At 40.4% G+C, this 22,532-nt stretch overlaps 1 protein-coding gene across 1 annotated transcript in view; it reads left to right on the top strand.

Moving 5' to 3' along the window:
- Nucleotides 1-14,529: 14,529 nt before the first annotated feature.
- Nucleotides 14,530-22,532, top strand: part of htr2aa (5-hydroxytryptamine (serotonin) receptor 2A-a) — a gene marked incomplete at both ends in the record, with an annotated part of 36,179 nt that continues 28,176 nt past the window's right edge. Inside the window, one exon of the mRNA XM_079170565.1 lies at nucleotides 14,530-15,001. Within this exon, the coding sequence (XP_079026691.1) occupies nucleotides 14,530-15,001 (472 nt within the window). The remainder of the gene's footprint in view (nucleotides 15,002-22,532) is intronic.

Raw genomic sequence — 22,532 nt, 5'->3', positions numbered from 1 at the left:
CATCTCTAAATACCAGAGTTGCATAACTCCAGGAATTATTTTCTTTCTTCAAGACATGACTGAGAATGAGAGAGAATTCAAGACAGCTGCCCTGTGTGTAATTGGAAAACAGTTTGGGGGATTTATATAAACTGAGTGAATACAGCAAAACCAAACGGCACATTATTCAGGAGTTGCAGGCCTACATGAAGGGCAACCTTCTCTCTGCAGAGACAGTAACCCAACAGATGGTGCAACAGATACAGACATCTCTCCCAAAGATGGCCTGTAAATACCTGAGTGTGTACTAGAAACCAATGGTCTCAATCACGCTGTAAAAAAAAAGATTGTTAAACTTCATCTAAATCAAGCAGCAAAGACTTATGTTGCTAGTTAATAATATGCCATAAGCAATAAAGTTGCCTGTGAGTTTAGTTCTGAAATACTGGAAATCTTGTTTTTGCGACTGTAAAAATGTTCAGAGGCATTTGGAACGCATTTGGAATTTCAGTTGTTTGCTCAACTTTATTTATTAGTTTTCAAGATTTCAGAATGACAGGTCTAATCTGCTCCCTCATATCCAAACTGATGCGACTGTGAGCAACAGAATAAGCAACAAAATAAACAAGCAAGTAAGTGAATAAATAATCAAGTATTAAAAAAACGCATTTTAGCTTGAACCCGCCTTTGAACTGCATGAGAAGGCCGATACACACCACCACCTGCTCCACCCATGTGTTGCTCCAATATTCCTCTTTCTTCACTGCCGTCTGTCGTGTTTCATCTGTTTTCACACAGTCACCTAACATGTATTTAACCATAACCCATGTTATTCACATGTTACCGCCTAAAGCGGACGTATCAATGAGATAATACTTAGATTGAGACTTTTTAAAATGACCATACTGTTAATAAAAGGTTCCTGGACTAGGGTGAACATGGTACCAAAGGGAGAAAAGTAATAATAACAAATTACATTTTTTTTTTGGAACCAGAGGGGCTTTAGTTGGATTTGTAAGCTCTCCCATAGTATCACTGTTAACATCTTCAAAGCTCAATTGTGTAATTGAATTTTCTTTTAAAAAGCAAAAGAAGCCAACAGATGCAGTTTGAACTAATCCATTATGTAATCTTATTCATCCCGAGGGATTCGCTGAACTGATTAAAAGCTTCTTCTCATATAGTGGATTAGATACAATTTGTTAGGAAACTATTATTTTCTGTTGTGCTGCTAATGCTAGGACAGAGGTCAGAGGTCGGAAAGGTTCAGTCCAAGATCGGTCCAACACTTTGGTTCAGGTTGAGATCAGCCTACAACTGCTGGATGCATGATTAGTTCAACAACAGTCGTGTTCCACAGAGAATAAATTAAACCGGTAAAGTACGGTACCGCAGTACAACTGTGAGGTATTTTACTTTGAGTATTTCAATATTATGCTACTTTATACTTCAACTCCTCCGTCTCAGAGGGAACTATTGTACTCGTTACTGTACTACATTAATCTGACAGCTTTTGTCACTTTATGGACTGTACAAACAAAGCAATGCAGCGTTACATATTTAACTATCCAACAGTATATAAAGTATTTAAATATTTAAAATGAGATCCACCTCCAAAAGCTGGAACATTAAAGTAATAATGTTCAAAAATAAATAGTTCTGTGCTTTGATAAACTGTACAATTGTGCATTTTATACAGTGGTGGAAGAAGTATTCATATTTCACTTATACTGTAAATGATAAATATATATATATATAAAATAATATAACTCTCTGAAAGGGACCATTCTGCCCAATATGTATATTTTTACTTTAATATTTAAGTATTGTTTTGTTGTCCATATATTTGTATATTTTTTAAATCTCAATTGTCTGAATTTAGCATTTTTACAACTTTCACTTAAGTAAAAGCTACATATATGTATTTCTACCACCAATGAATTTCCAAACATTACAAAAAAGAAGCCCGTTATCGGAACAACGTTCTTACGCAGAGGAAGACCGAGCCTAAAAGGTTTGTGTTTTGTGGATTATAGAAAGAAATATGAAAAGTAATGTGAGAAGAAAATGAGTGAGTGCTCTTCTATAATATTCTGTAACACGTTATTGTTTTAGGCTCAGACAACCAAACTCAAAACAGAGAGAAGGGACTAGAGGATTAAACAGATTGGACTTGCTCTAGATGTCTGAATGAACCCATATGAATTGTAATCAATACAGCTGTCTCATACAGGGGCGATAACAGCTTGCATTTCACTCATACATTCCACTTATGCATTTATTGTGATGAAAAGCATCTTGTTAGGCTTTGAGTCTATCATATCCAGTGATCCAGTAGATACTGAAGCACTGAACCTGCTGCTGCGCTCTCGAGGTGCTACTTTTGCTTTGTAGTTGGGGACACAACATGGGGTCCAGCAGTTTCCATTACAGATGCAGCAGGCAAAAAACTAAAGCAGGTCCACCAGAGAAGAGCATGACTGCAGCCCTCCAACAAGACAGACAATGTGGCAAAGGCTTCATACACAGTTGTAGATTGGCTGATGGGTAGCAGGTGTGTAATCAGATGACATGTGCTCACTGAGCGCGACTGGTGGTTAGACAGGAAAACTTAGCTCAGGATGCTCACAAAGAACCCAAAGAGTCCAAATATGGTATTCTTATGTTCTATATCAGTTGATAGAGGCAATGTAACAAGAAGTATACATTTGTAGTTTTATTCAAATTAGGATTTAATTTAATTTAGGAAATACAAATACATTTTTGGTTTACATTACTTTGGTTTGTGACCAAATATCTGCAAACTCATGACATTCTCATTAGCCTCATCTGTTCTTTGTGTTTACTGCTAGCTAACTATAGCATGCGAACCCCCTTAACTAAGTTGTCAAGTTAACTTTACATGGTAGACATTATGCCTGCTAAACATCATCATTATTGTGGGCGTGTTAGCATGCTGATGTTAGCATTTAGATCAAAGCACAGCTGTGTATAAGTACAGCCTCACAGAGCTGCCATAACTGTAGACTGTTAAGTCTGGTTTCCCTTTGAATTTTGAAAGAATAGTCTCCTCTTGAACACAGCAAGACAATTACATTGTCACTGTCACAGCAAACAAGCAAACAAATAAAACAAAGAGCCTGATGGATGAGTCACACAACATCATGTTTGAGTCTCCAACGACAGAGCTTTAATCTGTAGACACTGAACATACGATTGATGGATATTTATTTAAATGAGGGTTAGAGAGCACAGTGAAACAGAGTACATGTGTTGTGAGATACTGAGGCAGACAGATGTGTGTCAGCTGTGTGCTATTATTGGTCCTGCAGGGAAGTGAGGGTGGCTGGTCCCAAAACACAAATGTGTACAGCATGTTCATGTAGGTATTACATCAGGGAATCAGTTCGAAAGAAGGATTTCTGCATCATAGCCTTGTAACAAGTGTGTGTCTGTGTGTGTGTGTCAGGGTATGGCCAGCGACCTTTCATTTTTATAAATCCTTTTGAAAATCGGTCTGGGGGCCAGAATGTGGTTTGATTCCTTTTTCCTTTTCCCTCTCCCTGCAAGAGCTCTGGTGTGTTTTAATGAGTTAAGGATCTCAGCGAAATACTCAATACTCATTTACTTTCTCTTTGAAAAACATTCTAGATGTTGATTGAGATGATGTAGATATTCCATGCCGCTCAAACCACTTCACTCTCACTTCAGCGCTTTGAAAAGTCCAAGTTTTACCCTGAAGAGCACAGTCTTGAACTCCCTTGCTTGGGGCAGTTACTCACTCCAGCACAATTTACGGTTTCCCATCAGAGAACCATAGCTCAGACTTGGAGGTACTGACTCTCATCCCGACTACTTTCCACTCTGCTGCAAACCGCCCCAGTGTGTGCCGGAGGTCACATTCTCAAAGAGCCAACAGAACCAAATCATCTGCAAAAGCAGAGATGCAATTCTGAAGTCCCAAAAACCGGACACTCTCCTCCCCTCTGCTGCGCCTTGAGATCCTGCCTTGAAAATCAAAAACAGTAAGAGTGACAACGGACATCACTGACGGAGGCCAGCACCCACTGGAAACATATTTAACTTTTTGCCAAGAATACAGACTCAGCTCTAACATTGCAACAATCCCCAACAATCCCCAAACCCCAAATTACTGCAGTACCCCCCACAGGACTCCTCGGGGGACATGGCCTTTTCCAAGCCCACAAACACATGTAGACTGGATGAGCAAACTCCCGTGACCCCTCCAACAGCCCTGCAAGGGTAAAGAGCTGGTCCACTCTTCCACGGCCAGGACGGATGCATTGCTCCTTCTGGATCTGAGGTTTGACAATCGGTCTGAGCCTCCTTTACAGCAGTAAACTTTCCCAGGAAGGCTGAGTTTTGTGATACCCTTATAATTGGAGCACACTGCCTCATCCCCCTTTCTAAAATTGGGATTCTGCAACTCCACAAGATACCAAAGAGGGGTGTCAGCAAAGACAGCCCAACAATGTCCAAACCTTTCAGTATCTCAGGGGTAATCATATACACCTCTAGCTTCTTGCCACCAAGGAGCTTTTTGACTACCTTAGCAACCGTTGCAGGGATATGGTTGCAACTTAACCCTGAGTGTTCAAACTCGGCCTCCTCCACGGAGGGCATGTTGGTTAGGGCTTTTTCCACGGCTCCATAATATCCCCCAGTCCGGGTCCACACTGTCTATCCCGCTTTTGCTTTGGCATTGGCTTAAGCCCTTCTGGCCAACCAGTCCAGTATATACTCAATATGAGTCATTGTGGTTTAATAAAGCTCGTGCAGACACCCTTATAATATGCCGCCCTAATTACAACACCAAATAAAACCACCAACGCACAATCATAATTATGAAACATGATGTAGTTTAAATGAGGAAGAGAGGAACAAGAACGAGAGCGAACTAAAGTCCAGTTCCTCTCTCGACCAGAAATAAAGAATAAAAGAGTTTAATTGCTCCCATCCATCACACTAAATCTCCTTTGTGGTTTCATTTCATTTCTGCTTTAATTAAATTCTCTGCTCACAAAGTAATAGAGAGCTGATTACTGATGTGAAACATGATGGTGGAGGTACCATGTCATGTTTAATGAGAGGGATGTGATGAGGATTAATATACTGATGGAGCCGCACTTTGCCCTGAGCTTGAATTACCGGCGCCATATATCCAGCAGAATAAAATACCACAAAACATCCTAAAACCAACAGTGATTCATTATTCCACAAATAAATAAAAGACAGAAGACGTTCTCTTTTTATTTGTTCTCACAAACCCAACAACAACCCAGACAACATTCAGTATATCTTGTTGAGATTGAAGATGAACAAAACAGCAAACGTCTGTTAGCAGGTAACAAAGGTAAGGAAACAGGACGGGTTTTTAAGGATTCACAGAAGGAAGCAGGGGCATTTTAGCCTGCAGTGGGTGTTCTGCACAAAGCTGTTTTAAAAAATGTTATCCAAGTCTCAAGACTATAGAGGACAAGTAAACTCAGGTCTTTGAGACGTGACTTGAAAGTAAAACATTTTTCCAGTCTCTCAACGCTATACTAAAATCGAATGTGTGAACTGTACAAAAAGCTCCACGATAAGTGCCTGATCAGACATTAAGACCAGGATCAGTGTTAATTCTGTCTGTGACTAACATTTCAGCAAATGCTATAATGATTAGACAGTGTAGTGGATGAGGGATCAGACTTGAAACTGCTTTACGTGGGAGGAAATTACCATGACGGGAAGTTAAAAAGCTCAACATTTGTTGACTGAACTTAATTTTACGTTTTTGTTTTGTTTTTTTAGTTCAGTTGACTTCATAGAAAGAAAATAGTTGTCAGTTAATTTGGCAAAACCAATGTGCTTTCCTACGTTGTCACGAGTGTGTGAGTGAAGCACTAAGTTGTTAAATTGTACTCATTTAATCTATTTATACGGAAGCTAATGAACAACAGCCACAATTGGGAACAGTACACATAAAATGGCTGCCGCTCTGACTGTCCTGCTACGCTGATTTTAATGGGAATGTCCGTTCTACTCCTATTTTATATTTTTTAGAAATGATGCTGCACCAATGACCCAAACAGCGAAGAATAGAGATTTTTAGAAGGACAGAATCAAATGTAATATGATCCATTGTTATTAAGGTTACAAAGATGAGTTTCTCCTCTGAGTCAAGTAAGTCACAGTGTCCTGAATCTGTTCTGAGTAATCTGAGTACCAGGAAAGAGTTTGGACAAACATATCTCAGCCCCCTTTTCTTTGATACTTTTCCGCAGTTCTTGTCTCCATCTGCTCCTTCTCTTCGACCCGCTCCGGTGAGTTCAGTGGCGGCGAGTCTGAGTATGAGTCAGTCGACAGCCGAAGGGATCCCACTGTCACATAAGCGACGCCGCAGAGACGTTGTTCAGGCGGCATTAAGGACTTAACGTGGTGTCAGCTCAATATTAACAGTTCCCGCTGCTGATTGTTGACTCATCTTCTCAGTGTGTTTGCACTTTAGCGTCTGCGTGTGAGAGAAACTGAGTTTGTTCTTCTGGGTATTTCCTCTGCTTGCATTTAAGCTTATATCTACAGGAGTGTGCTGCTCAACACTTATACACGCACACAGTATGTTTCAATGAAGACAAACAAGCACATTAACCAATTCTTTTAAAAGTCAACACTGGCAACACTGTTTCTCAACAGAAAATAAAGACAATACTGGGGCTAAATTGTTTCCCTGTGTTATGCCAAACAGCACAACTGTGGCCAGTATGTAGGTGAGGAGGGGCGTCTACTTGAAACAACTGTACACGAATAAAGGCCAAGACACAATTTAAATTAGCTAGATTTGCTGTAAAATCAACCGACGAGGCAAAATTGATCTACATAAATGTCCTGGTAGGCAGCAAGGGTTACTGGTACAAATGCATCTTTTTAATAAATGTTGAGCACTAATTGTCCAGTTAGCGACTAAGCTAAGCTAATGTGTTAGCTCGTAGGGATTTATGTTCCCTTTTTGATAACTTTTAGCGGTTAGCCCTGCAAGTTGTCACACGAAACTCCCAACCTCCCTCTATTTCTCGTTGACAAGTGAATGTCAGTGTTGATTTTTGGTTTAGAGGATTCAGGAAACACATACTCACTGGTCATTTTACTAATATTTAATATTAACACATACATGCACCAACGTTCTCCTGCAGGAATTGATCTGTGGCACATTTATTTTACTGTATACATAAATGTTATTTAAAAGCATTTTGGCCTGGACTCCAGAAAACCTACTGAGCTAAATAGGCTTATAAACAAGATTTTAGTGCAACACACAGTCCCATTGTTTCCTTTTTGTGCTGTTTTTAAAAAAATGAGTCATGACTGGGCAGTGATGCTGCTGATGTAAAGCTTGGATGACTTCTATCAAGAGTTCCTTTTGCAGCATTTGCGAAAACTCATTAAATCATCTTTAAATGGTGTTTAAAACAGGGAGATAAACACTGCCCTCATATGAAACTATATATATTAATGAACAACATGCAGTGCATATAAAATGTTGGGTAAATAGTCCCAAACTGTTTTTTCTGTTGCTGTGCTCAAACCCCCATCAGATCGAGGATCGGCTAAATACAGAGCAAATGTTTGCCAACACATATATACAGATGTGTACACACTGCCCAAATATAAAAAAAATCAATGTGTGTGTTAGTTCAGTTCAAATGAGTGCGTTACCGTCACTGAGGAAATGTGCCATCAGCATTTCAACTGACCAACAGCTTTAATTAGCCGAGGCTTCAGGCTGCAGAGTGAAGGAAATCTTGTAAATACAAATAATTTGCACATATATGCATATAACAAAAGAAGTCTTGGCTGATAAAAATGCAGCAGAGAACCTGAAGATGAGAAGTAAAAAGTTATAGTGGAGAACTGATGCCAAGGTCCAGGTTGAAATGACCAGCTCAGAATGGAAAATGTCTTCCTGCCTGTGTATAACAGTAATGACTTTAATGTGTTTTTGAAGTGCCAGATGCTGCAGATTAACAACAGTGCACACTCAGACAGAAGGTGGAGGAGTGTTGGCCTTTGTTGTCTAAGCTTTTTGGATGGTGGAAGAAGTGAAGAAAAAACAATTACTATATAGGATGAAAGATATAAGATTTTGATCCCACTGTTGCTGCCACAATTTATAGAAAGTTTATTAAGTAATAAATCCTTCATGGTCTTTGTTGAAACTGTTTTAGAGATGTGTTGATTCAACCCTGTGATCATTTTTACAGGATGTAGTTTGTGACTTTTTCATGTAATTTAGCCTATTATTATTGGTAGTGGCCTGAATTTAAAAGTTGAAAGGAAATGGCGTCATGCAATTGAGGATTTTGCAATTTATGTTGTTGTCAATTGCATCCTGAGAACAAAATCAATTATAATTTATTTACTTTCACTGTAACAATAAAACTGCTCTGTGAGAGATACTGCATCATCACCCCCACCACAATACAACCAAATGTTTACAGTAAATACAATATACCACACCTATAGGACGTTATGTTCATATTTGAAATGAGAACACAGAGCAGCTTTAATTGGCCAATTTTCTGCTGAAATAGGGTTATAAATAGTGTCAGTAATATTTGACTCCTATTACTGAAAACACATCACTGACGTAAGTAAAGTGAATTTATCTGGTGGGAAAAAAACAATTGTCTGCTTTTCCATGAACAAAGAGGAACACAGCTTTCAGTTTGCATTTTTCATTTCATCCACTGAGGCTTTGAAAGGACTTCATCTGCCAAAGGGCTGGATTCCCTCAACAATGAGAGCATGTGATCCTTAAAATGAAGTCAAAATTAAAAAACAAAAACAAAATTAAGAGTCCTGAGATTCTCTCTCTCTCTCTCTCTCTCTCTCTCTCTCTCTCTCTCTCTCGCTCAACCAGCTACTTTGCAAAACTAAAGAATATTTAAGAAAAAATAAACTATAACACTGTGTGTTTGTGTGTTTCATTGTGTGCACATATAGTGTGTGTGTGTGTGTGTGTGTGTGTGTGTGTGTGTGGAGGATTTAGTTGTTTAGGTTTGAAGGATAACAGACACACTGCTGTTGTCTCTTCTTCATCCCTGTTGTCCTCTTTATCTGCTCTCCCTCCTGCTGACTCTTCACGTTTATCTCTGCTGTCTATCTATTGCTTCACCCCCTTTTTCATTCCTGCTTATCTGTTTCCCTCCTTCTCTTCGTGTTACAGGTCAGTGTGTGTGTGTGTGTGTGTGTGTGTGTGTGTGTGTGTGTGTGTGTGTGTGCTGTCTATCGTGGATGCTTAGCTCTTGGATAAGAGACTATGCTGATCCTTAAGATTTTTATTAAATCAACCCCGTTTTTTATGCTATTCATGTAGTCATTCAGTATATTTAAATTCTGCCAATACTTCTTCACATTAGCTTTCATTGTTAGTTTCCTTTTCTGCTACTTTTATACTTCGACTCCACTCCACTACATCTCAAAGGGAAATATTGTACTTTTTACAACACTATATTTTAAAACTAATTAGATTTGTTTTATAGGTAAAGCCACTTAAGTTAATTATTAATACAAAAATATAATCAGCCAATAAATGAAGATGTATGGTTATAGATTATACTGCTGAGCAGTATATAAAATAACTAAAATGAGCTTAATCTTTACCAGCTGCAACATTAAAGGGATGAACACAGAAATCCACTATTCTGAAACAGACCCTAATGCATAATGAGTCTGTTTACTGTTTATATCTACACACACACAAACACACACACTCACATGTCAAATAGAGTTAACGGTGTCATGGCCGAGACCTTAGCTGATTGAGCCATCATTAATCCATCAATAACGTTTTTTAGAGAGTCTCTTTAATGGTGGGATTCCTGCAACAGGGACAGGCAGGAAACAAATCAGAAAATGAAAGTGGGGAGAGACGGAGCCTGAGAGAGTTTGATGGACAGTCAGCTTGAGAGAGAAGACTCAGTAAATGATGGAGAGTGTAAGAGACACTTTGAGACTCAGCAGGTGAACACGGGAGACAGTAATTACCCTTCTGACTGAGAGGGAGCATGAGGAAGAACGAGAGAGAGCGACTCAGACGGACCGTTTCATTCATTCAGTCTGAGTCACACTGGACACTTACTGTCCCTGATGTTGTTTTAAACAGAAACATCTTATTTCTTCAGAAGAAGCATGCAGAAGCATCACATTTTTTTTAAAGTAATTTTTGAAGAGTTATTTTTTCCAGTGTGGAGCAGTTACTGTGATAGAGAAAGGTAAATAAAGTGGACTGGTGTAACACAGCTAATAAAATAAGATAATATAAAACTTTATTCATTCAGAGGGAATTGGCTCTACAACAGTTACAATACAAAGTGGTTAAACATGAACTGAGAAAGAAATGTATATAGAATATACAGTTTGTCAATTAGTAAACATGAACAGTGTGTGTACAGTATTTAAAAACTATACCAAGATAAGACAAGATAAGATATATGTTGTTGTCTCTGAGGGGAACATTTTGTTTGGGCAACAAAGCTGCAATCCGCATAAATCGATTCATAACCAACTGAAATTAGAGTTATACACTAAAGACTTGGGAGAAAAAAAACATGTCAAATGTTGCCCATGTCCTTCAAGATAGAAAAAATACACAAAGGCATTAAAAAACAGGAAAGAATCAGTAGTCATAGAGACAGAATACATGAAACAGAAGTACAACAACCCCTCCTTCCTTTGAACTACAAAAACAAGGATTAACCCGTTCTCCTCTTTAAAAATACGTAAATACAAAATGGGAAAAAAGAAATGGGAAAATGAACAGTATACTGTGACGTCAGAGAACAGACTCACAGGAAGAGGTTCAGCTAAAGAAAATGAGACAAAGAGCAATGAGTAATGTTTGATAATCTTCATTGTGATTTTTTGTGAGTTTTTGCTTAATTGAACAGCTTCTGTGTGATCAAGGCTTTTTATTTCAGCAGCTGTTCCGGAGCGTGAAACAGCATTTACTTCACCTGAGGGGAAATGAAAGAACAAAATTTTAATTGCATGATTTAAATGTAATTTTTTGTACCTGACACAACAACCCCACGTCAAGTTTCTCAATGGTTTGTGTGGTCAAATACGAAGCTGTGTTCTGTCTTTCTCCAGTCACCATTAGATGGAGCATTAACAGCTTCATTACAGTTACAAGTATCATTAACCGTGAACAAATATAGGCTGTGAGGTCGGGGGTCGGGGTCACATGGTTAATTATACATTTCCACAGCACTGACTATATCAGTCCATCTCAATGTGATGTCTGGGGCAAGACACTTAACCCCAAGTTGCTCCCATAGCTCGCATGTTGTATGAATGTTAGATAGTACTGATGGGCAGGTGGCACCTTGCATGGTAGCCCCTGCCATCAGTGTATGAATGGGTGTGAATGGGTGAAATATAGTGTTGAATGGGTGAAATATAGTGTTGAAAGCGCTTTGAGTGGTCGGAAGACTAGAAAAGCGGTGTCTTCAGGTTATACAAGTACAGTCCATGACGTCGCTCTACGCCGAAGCTCCTCTGCAGGCAAGCAAGCACAGTTCTGGCAATTGGCCGGTGGGGTAGCGACTAGCTAGCCTGCACGAGGCAGCTTCGCAGCTTGGATGAAGGTCCGACGGGAGGAAGTAGACCATGAGGCAGCCGGTAAACCAACGGACACCGCCAGACCACTTCATCTTCCTTTCTTCTTCTCTGGTTGACTGCACGATGCTGAAGGAAAAACAGCTATAAGGATATAAGGGGGGCACGAGAAGAGGAAATAATCTTCACGACGGTCCAGTGCCATTTAAATGATCATCACCCTACCAGTAGTGGATGGAAACAAGCAGAAATTTGCATTTTCTTTCCTGGACATTCGCTTAAAATTTAAACTAAAGTTGGTACCGATAACGCTTTTTCCAATCTTTATTTAAGAACAAGTTTTTTTCAATGTGAGAACATGATTCATTGATTTTACAGTCAAATTTTGTAATGCCTTCCCTCAAAACCCTGTCCTAGCACTGAAATAACCACTATTGCACTTGGATTTGCTCTGATTCTGCTCAAACTGTATATTCTGTAGCCTGCACAGATTCCTTGAGCTCCAACTTCAGCCCTTCTCCTCACACTCAGGCTGCTTCTGCGTTGTTATACTATCATTTTATTCCAAAAGTTGTTAAGAAAGCAAGGGAAGTATATAATAAAGCCGTTGAGGGCAAAGTTAGAGAGTAACCGCTCGTCTGGAACGCTCTAAGAAGTAAAGCGAAGGCGACGACAACAAGGCAGGGATAATGCCATTGGTAAACACTACACCTGGCATTCTAATAGTTGGGTAGTTTTGACAGGGCAAATAATTGCACAAATAAAAAAAAAAATCAGAGAGCAGGGGATAAATCTGAGAGCAGATGTGTCATGAGCACAGAAGCAGCCAAAGTGTGAGGAGAAGGGCTAAAGCTAGAGCGCAGGAATTCTGTCTAAGTCTAAGTCTAAGCATACAGTTTGACCTAAATTCCAAACGCAAGCAGGGGCTATTTGAGTGTGAGGACAGGGTTTCGAGGGAAAGCATGACAAAATCTGAAGTGAAATTTAGAGACCACGCTCTTGATTAAAGACAGGAAAAAAGCTCCATAGAAACCTGACTAATGAGATGACAGTGATGAGAGATGACTGAGCCCTTCAATTAATTAGTATTATATATATATATATATATATATATATATATATATATATATATATATATATATATATATACGTATATATATGTATAGAGGCAGAGAGACAGAGTGAGAAAAACCAGAGAGCACAGGACTTTCAGACTCAGCAAAAGAGAGAAAAGGATGCACTGAATGTGAGAGCGAATTAGAGACGCTTAAGATAGAGAGAGAGAGCCAATACGGTACAAGGGAGAGAGACCCTGGGTAAAGAGAGAGAGAGAGAGAGAGCAGTGAGAGAGCTGCAGAGAGAGTGAGGGGCTGTATGCGAGAAGCAGCGTGAGGAGAGTGAAAGCAGAAAATCATTCAGCTCCTGATCATCACTGAAGACGACTCAACAACTTACCGACTCTCTCTGGAATCCCGAAATCTGCATGAAACCTCTTCTGCGTGCTGACGGTTTTAAATAAGGAACAAGAGACTTCCTTCTTCTTCTGTTTGTTTTTCTTCAGGAAAGAGATGTGGAAATATCCTTAAGAGGAAAAGATGAAGGTCTTAAGAAGCTGAAGATTTATTTTTTGGAGCTGAAGGAATACCGAACCAGATCTGCGTTGGTTTGTGGAGGATTTGAAGAGTGACTGACATTCTCAACTGAGGGCTTATGAAAGCAGGAGGACAAATTAAAATACTTAAGATCTCTGGTTTTTGGAAAACAGGGATGTTTTTTCCTGTTGGGACTTCTTTATCGGCGAACTGAATGTCTGTGAAGAGGCAAACAGAGAGGAGAAAGTTAGCGAAGTGTCTTCAGGTTGTACACACACACGTCAAATATCATCATGTTCATCATCAATCTTTGTCGGCTGCCGACGCACTCTCACAGGTGCAGGGATGAGTTGAGACAAGACGGCAAGGACACTCGAGGATTTCCACACACATTCATGACCACACACACACGCAGCAATTACATCTGTGCAGGTATGTAGTGGAGGGGAAACCCACCATGACAAAGAAGACCTCTTAAGATCGGCTTCAAACTGAAATAAGTTACGCGTTTCTTTGTGTGTGTCATTTAAGAGTGAAAATGAAAAGATTAGTGATTTTTTTCCAATCGTTCTTGGATGTTTGCGTCATGAAAATCAAAGACTAAAGGTCAAGCTTCATCTGTTTGAAAAGAGACAGAGACTTGGAGGACATGACATTCAGATTTGTAAGATCTGGGGATTCAGATGGGCCTAATGTTTTTATCATGAGTGCAGCTTTGACAAGCCCAGACTTCAAGGATGAGAAACCTGCAACGGTGTCCCCCATCGCTCCAGCTTCAAATGGATTCTATAATCGGAAGATGAGAAGAGGTTCTTTTTTAAAAATGACTGAAAACATGTGAGTCAAAATCACTCCAATATTTGGTTTGGAATATTTCGAGCAGAGCCCAACTGGAACTACTCCTGTTTGTTTTTCCAGTACTGTGGGACGGGGCTGCACGCAGTCACGGTATGAACCAAACAATTTAATTTCTATCCATTGAAAATTGTCCTTTGAGCTTGAACAGCTGCTCTTTTTGTTGTGCTGAATTAAGCAGCTATTTTTGTTTGCCGGTGCGGACAAGATCGTCATCTGTTGATCCTTTGACAGACGATTTGAGGCTTCACAGTTTCCTCTGAGATGATGAAGTAAATACGTGACAGCACATATTGCAATACAATTCATTACTCAAGTGATATGGTGGTGTTATATTTATGGCATTCACCTGGGGAAAGGATTTGGAGAGTGAGTAGATGATGACAAGACTTTCCTCTTTCCGTCTCCACTCTGACCCATTTTCCAGGCAGCAGTCCTGAGGCGTTTCTGTCTCTGGCTGTGACGCCCTCACCGAGCCGACGCCATGAACCTGCGTGGTGGCAACGTGTCAGAGTTGATCTCCAACACCGTCAGAGTCGTAACCACTCTGGAGTCCAATACCTGGTCTCCGCGTAGATTTGAGGAAATCACCCTGCGAATCAATAACGTGACAAACTCGGGGTGTCACGGGAATGGCGCGCCCCGTAACGGCATTGACGTACAGTTAGGGAACTTGTCTCACCGTAACGTCGGGGGAGTTTATGGCGAGGAGGGCGGTAGGATTTACGGGTCTCATTGTCCTCAACAAGAGATGGCGGTGGAGAAGAACTGGGCAGCGCTTTTGATTTTGCTCGTCATCGCCGTCACGGTCATGGGCAACATCCTGGTGATCCTGGCTGTCTCCCTGGAGAAGAAGCTGCAGAATGCCACCAACTACTTCTTGATGTCTCTGGCAGTCGCCGACATGCTCCTCGGCATCCTGGTCATGCCGGTCTCCATGGTGACCATCCTCTACGGTAAGCTTTGAGTGACACTGATATTGAGCCTTATTAAGTTGACATTTGGTGTGTTGCTGACTCGAGTCCAACGGGCACACAGTCAATTTCCCCTCAAAGTGTTTGAATTGTTATCTGACGAAACAAACTGCACCTGCCTGCATGTGTGTGGCTTCACTCGCTCTGCGGAGTAAAGTGGCTCAAATATTATTGAAATGACAGCGTGAAGAAAAGAAATGACAAAAAAGAAATCTGACATTTCCTTTTCAATGCTTTGTTTTCACTCTCATGTCTGCCGTGACATGCGTGACTCTTGTGGCAGATGGAGAACAGCGGTGATGGCCGTGTTCAGTGTTGTTGTTGACAGTGATGTGTTTATTTTGAGTGCCGCTTCGATGCACACAAAAAAAGCTGCAAAACCGGTGAGTTTACGGGGGATGAAGAAAGGAGCCACAGGAAAATGCTGAAAAAAATATCTGCATGTACAGTGGATTGAAAGAAGCAGTCATGGCAAGAAAAGACGAAGTGAGCAGAGACCTTGCTGTTGGGCCCATGTTGACCACCCAACCCACCACCTACCACCCTGTTTGAGTGTCCATGAGCCCTGTCGCCTCCTAGCTCCCTTTACATACAGTGAGACATCACGCTGCCAGAGACCAATCACAACTCATCTGCTGGAATAACACTAACACACAAACTGCTCAGGTCTTGAGTTTAGATTTGGACGCAAGAACCAAAACAAAAAGACAAGCCTGCAAAATCTGTTAAATATGCAGGACCCCCGTCCCAGCAACCTGATGTTTGTTTTGTGCTGTATGGGTATGAACATGTTCTGCTCTGCGTTTGCATAAGAAATAAAAAAGCTTAATATATATAATTGTTATCAGGAAATCTCACTGAGATCAAGTCCTCTTTTGTATGACATACCTGACCTCACATTTTAATTGGAGTTTAAAGTTTTGGTGCAACAGAATTAAATGTAACCAAGTTTAAAGAGCAAATACTTAAAGAGACGTTTAAAGAAAAGTTGAAAAGTTTTTAATTTTAAGCTAGTTTTTTACCACATAGTGTAAAGTTTAACCGTGAGACCATAACCGTGACATACAAAGTAGTGGAAGTTCAGTATTTAGCCGATGGGGTGACAGGTTTTAAATTCGACAAGAGCAGTGATACTGGGGCAACTTTTGCAAGAGACCGTTAGCCCTTCAAATAATGCAGATGCGTACATTGTTGCCAGGGAGTAGATGGCACAAACATCGACCAGGGTCATCATTTTACATCACATTTCATGTCCTAACAAATGTAACTGGGATTTATCATCTGTTGTCTGCAGGCAACGAATGGCAATCACATGGCTAGTAACAGTTTTAGCATGTTGATGTTCAGTAGGTTACCATATTAGTTTTTCATGTTAGCATGCTGAACACAAAGTACACCTGCGGCTGATGGTAATGCCATTAGTTCTGCAGGTATGTTGCCATACCCCAAAGTATGGGTCTCCATCAAAATATCCATGTAACAGTTGGAAATATATTTCACTCTGAACCACAAATGTCATCGCTGGAAGAGAAGTGAGGATTAATGAATGCTTGTGCAAAATTTCACGGCAATCCATCCAATCGTTGTTGAGATATTTCAGTCTGAACCAAAGTGGTGAATCGACCGATAGACTGACATTGCCATCATTAAAACCATGACACCAGCATGAAGAATAAATCTTTTAAGTCTGGAACAATAACTTCAGAAGCCTGCAGCTCTTCTCTCCTCTGTATCTGAACACTGATGTCCCTCTGCTGGTGGTTCAGGTGGCAGCTGACTAATGCTTCCCTCGGTCATCTTCAGGAAGCTGAATGTTTCCTCTCTGCTCGCCCTCATTTTTTCTGTTTATCTGTCACACACACACAGACACACACACACACACATACACAATCACACACACACACACACACACACACACACAAACAGGCACACACACCTTCCACTGTCCTACACTGTTGCCCATTTCCAGCTGATCCTGGCTCTTCTGCCTCCCTGAGCTTCCCCCTGTGTCTCTCTAAATGTCACGAGCCGCTGCTCACATAAGGGGCTTTAAGCCCTAAGTAGCAAATTCATTTGCATGAGAACGAGCGGCGGTAAATTAGTCAGAAGGAAGAGAGCTTCCAAAAAGAACGAACCCCGGTGCTTATTTCTCGCCTACCCCGCTCTTTAATGAGAAGACAAAAGAAGTCATTAGCCGCGCCGACGCCAAAAACAAACACACGCCGCAGTTATTTTCTCATGTTGCTACTCAGGATCGTCGATTCACATTCATTTACTGATTTGGAGAGCAAACACAGCATTGTTTCAGGGTGAGAGGGCACGGCGATAATATCACAGAGTGAGTTGGTGGCCGTGGGATAGGTCATTATTCATGTCATAAAGAAGATTATGGGAGGAAATCCAGAGATGAGGATGTGAACGGTTATTAATGAGGGCATAGATTGGTTTGTGGTTAATGTCATGGCTCTGAAGATTAGATTATTAATGGGGTCATTGATGAGGTTAAGGGCACTCATGCATGAAATAACAGGTGGAATCACAGGTGGTCATTTCAGTATCGCCATCGTATATTAAACTAGTTTAGACGATACGTGACAATATAGTACGATTACGATAAACAAGGTAAATCAACTGCAAATTACGTCAATGTAGCACTGATGAATTAGGGCCCTCGGGAGGTGTAAACCCATGAAACATGATTTGGATAGATGAACCATCAATCAAATGTGTCGTAAGAAGAGTGAAAACATCTTCAGTGTCTTTCTTCTTTCATCTATGCTAACCACTGGAGTAAAGTCGGGAATATTATTTATTTAAGAACCAGATATTTTCTAACTAACTGTGAATCAAGACATCTACTTCCCCTAAAGGTCGACATACAACAGCTGAGTGTAATGCATGTTAAAAACACTGTCCTGATTCAAGCATCGATGCCCATCAATTCTCCAGGAAAGCAACAATTTGATCAAGTCTTCTACCCGGATCTGCAACTGCCAGCTGCTGCACCTTGACTGCTTTTGTCTATGATGTGCTCAGTGTATGCTATACCGTACATTTCAACCCCCCCCACTCTTTGGTTGTATATGAGGTGGAAATGCAGCTTCACCTGTAAGGAGGACATTTTCAGTACTTTTCGCACCATTTCCCATGGAAACAACATGCTGTTGTGCTCTCTGAAAACAAAACAACACGAGGCGTGTCCAGCCCAGACTAATTGTTAAGAGAATGACTGCTGATGGAAACAGCTGTTGGCTCATGAAGAGACGTGACACTGAGCCCCTTTGGGAACTGTAGTTACCTGTAATCACATTGTTCTTGAGTGACCAAGAACAAAATGTTCTGTTCAGAGAAGAACATGCTGGTCAGTCAGTCCACCACTACGGTCCAGAATGTGATTATTCCAAAACCATCTGATGGATGTTCGGTGAAATATCTCAATATCTTTTACGTGGATTGTAACAACATTTTTGTCACAGACATTCATGACTCTCAGACAATTGATCCTCGTAACTTTTGTGATCCTCTGACTTTTTTTTTTCTCTCCATCATCAGGTCAAACTTAAAATTGTGTTCAATGCTTTGGTTTATGACCAAATACCTGCAGAACTAATGACATTCCCATCATCCTCAGCTGTACTTTGTGTTTAATGCTAATCAGCAAGTGTTAGCATGCTAACATGCCAAGATGGTAAACACTTATAAGCAGCATGTAAGCATATTATTGTGAACAAGTTGCCATTTAATGCACCAGTGTGTCTAGTTCAGTACAGTCTCACAAAGCTGCTAACATGGCTGTAGACTCTTAGACTTAAACTCTGTGTTCACATGCACAAGTATTTCCCAGAGACTATTTTTCAGACTTACTGCTAAATCATTGCAACTTCATCATCATCGTCGCAGCCCTGAGATTTTGGTTACTTAGAGACGGCAAGCGCGACAGTAGTGCAACCTTCGATAAAAGGAAGAAAGCGCCGCGAAAGGCGTTTGTGAACGGCCCTTTAGTCCTGTTTTTGCCAGAGGCTAATGAAAAAATGTCCAACATTAAAAAGATTTCTCTTGTGAAACAACAACCCCAGAAACCTTCTTTCCAAATTTCTGAATTTGTCATCGCTCTCTGAATCCCATTTTGGGACACATTATGAGCGTTGGATTATTCTCCTCTGAGTCACTGTTGCTTTACCCAGTGATGGAGTATACAGTCATACATTAGATATGAGCTAGCATATTGAGCAATGTGAAATACTCGTCGGCTAACCAGCCAAATACTGTTTTGGCTGATGTGTTTATCTTGTCAGTTGGCCCAGTGAGGATTTAACAGATCAAGTTCTATCTATTTGACTCAAACAAACATTTCAAATTGTCTTGGGAAATTTGGGATTAGCCTAACCATCGAGGCTGTGTGGACACGGCGGACAAAGAGCTTGATTCCTAAATTATACATGAAAATACAGAAGGCAAATACCATTTCATACTGTGTAGTTTGGGTTTGTTTCTTCCTGTCCTCGCTCGTGTTTTTGTGACGCACTCCCCGGGGATGAGTTGTCAAAATAAACTCGACAGACTGATGTGCTTTCTCACCTTACACAATCCTCCTGACACTCTTCTCACTGGTTTAAAGAGCTTGAATAACTTAAGGGTTTCACTTGACTAGAATTTGCACCCGTGATAGTTGAAATGTACAGTTGAGAGCTTCTATTTGAATTATCTCCCATCGAAAACACAGATAAATATTGTGATTGGCTTCTGCATCTTTGGCCAAGTTCTTGGGAAATATTCAAGAGACACATTTATTTTCCCGAAAGAGATCGATGGCACTTTGAAACAAAATGCTTTTAAGGTGAAGGCACTCTACGGTTTGTTGGACTGTGATCCAAGTCAGCATACAGACGATTTAAACTCTAAGCTGATTTTTGCAGTTCATCACATCTGCTATTAGCAAATGTCAACATTTGTCAGTGGCTGAGCTGCTTCGGAGGTAAAAAAACAGTTAATCAGTGGAGTTAAATTTACTGCAGTGTGAAAAGTTTAGGAACCAAAGAACTGGCAGAATCCTTTAGAGAGAAACTTTAGCTAATTGGCAAACTTGAATTGTAAACAGGGAACACACAAATAGAAATGGTGGCGAAGCTGTTCTTTATTCATTGTGTTGGAAGGTCATTTAAAATATATCTCCTCCAAAACCCTCGTGTAAGTTGGTTTTAAATCACTTCTTTTTTGCGCAGTACTATGAAACACTGTTTTTCCAACAATGTTGCCGACAGGAACACGTGCAGTACAAATTAAAAGATTTAGAGAGATGGTACACAATTACAATAGAGATTTGTGACGTAGTTAAAGGGTAAATTAAAAGGACAGGTCTTAAAACAGTTGTCAGGTGCCCGAGTAAACATCGGAACAGATTGCTGTAATCATTCCTCCTGTCCATACTGGACATTTAAGATATCTTCATAACATGTTTCCAATGTGAATTTACTCCAACATTCATCTTAATATGAGTCAGTCAAATCAAATAATTATCTTTTTTTTTAATTGTTTTGATACTAATACAAAAAAAACACCTCAAATACAGCAGCAAAAAGCAGCAAAAAAAACCAACAGAACTTGTATTTTTCCGCAATGCAGCACTTGTAAGGAGCACATGTACCGTAGGGTTGTATCAGTACGTGTTACTGTATCTGGAGCTGTCTGACCTCGGCGGTTTGACGAAGCTCTGGGGACCGTCGTGTTTTTAGCCAAGGTCGCAGCGTTGGCTCCGGGGACGGAGGTGTTGGTCTATCGGGCCTGCCACTTTGGTCCAGACTGAAATATCTCAACAATTAATGGATGGCCTGCCAAGAAGGTTTTCACAGTCATTTGATGTCTCCAGCTGTAATGTGTTGATGAGGTTGTTCTTAAAAATGGTAACATATTCCTAATTATTTTTAGTCTTAATTCTGAAATCCCATTCACTGTGCTATCAGATTACTGCTGAAGCTGTTAAATTAGCAGCTCAATCCATTTATATATCTTCCTTGTTCATCAGGGACCTTCAGTCGAACGTCACTTTACATTACACAACGGCAGTAAGCCTGATTGATTGGTAGCTTTAGGAGGATACAAACACCTTAAAGTGGTTTTAAGTGAGCTGGACATAACTGTATCTGTTTGATGTGCACTTGCAAACCTCGTCACACACTCAAATAGTTTTTAGCATAAAACAACCTCCACTCAACCCCCCTCGTTTCACTCACCACAGGGTTTTTGTAATTCAGTTGCTCAGTAATCAATGCCTCTTGTGGTAAAGTCTCTCTCAGCCTTTGGTCCTTTGGTCACTATAGGCAACAGTGACAAACAGAGCACCTATGGGAACAGAGTATTCCAGTCTGAGCTCAGTGGAAGCTTGCCGAGTCAACCAGTTTGCCAGAACAAATCTCTGTTGCTGTTCCAGTCCCACCTCTGCTCCTTAGAGGCACAGAAATAACATAGTCATATGGATTTTTCTCAATTTTGGGTTTATTTACAAACACGTGTGTCTCAAAGCTCTCAGGTTTGGACGGGCAGCAGCAGGATGAGATTTACTCTTTTCTTTCCTGGATTCACACTGGAAAGTGAGATTTTCACGTGTTTTTGATTTTTAAAAAAGCCGGTCTAAGCGCTGTATAAATACTGTGATAGCCTAAAAACGCTCCGTCCATGGAGGACTACAAACAGTCCATATTCATTGTGATGTGAACTACACACTAAATGCATCATTTCACAGTTTGAAAGTAAACATTATAAATGTGTCCCAGTGTATTTCCCGTTGCAGTGCGAGAAATGTATAAACGGTTCCTTGTTGCAGTATGATGTGAATGACATCAGCTGACAGGAAGTAAACACGAGCCCAAGTTGTTGCCTAGTGACTGAATTCCTTTAAAACGCATTCAAATAGAAGGTGAATACAGGTGTATTCAGACAGACAGTAAGAGAAACATTTAACGCATGTAAACGTGTTGTAGTGGAAACCCAAAGTATGGACCTAAAATGAGCATGATCTGTCTCCAAGTGATGACTTTAAATCATGTTCTATTGAAGTTATTCAGAAACAATCTCATAAGAAGCCAAACAAAACAAACGTGTGACGTCGTCTTACTCTCTATTCAAGCGGTTTGTGTCATTTTCTTTGTTTAGCCTTTGTGGCCTGTGCCGTTCATGCTACTATAGGAGTGTGCTGATTCTGATCGAAGTATTGATTGGCAGGGGCAGAGTGGCTCACGTCAATCGAAAAAGAAAAGCTGAAGGAGACCGTAAAAGCCTTATCTGACACAGCTCCAAACCAACAAAGAAAACACATTATTAGAAATCAATATTTTAGTTTCTGAAAGAAGAATATCTGAAATCTGACATGAAATGTTGAGCTACTTCAATCAGATGACTGACTCCTGGATCATTTTCAATCCAGGAAATACACACAGTTGCCAGTTTATCAGGTACAGCTGAAACTGATGGAGTCTAATACGATTGTCCTGCGATCAGCCCGGCTACATGAAGGTCT

Source organism: Pholis gunnellus (genome assembly GCF_910591455.1).
Source record: "Pholis gunnellus genome assembly, chromosome: 12".
NCBI classification, from domain to species: domain Eukaryota; kingdom Metazoa; phylum Chordata; class Actinopteri; order Perciformes; family Pholidae; genus Pholis; species Pholis gunnellus.
The sequence above is the reverse complement of the archived record's forward strand: the minus strand, read 5'-3'. Positions and strand labels throughout refer to the sequence as shown.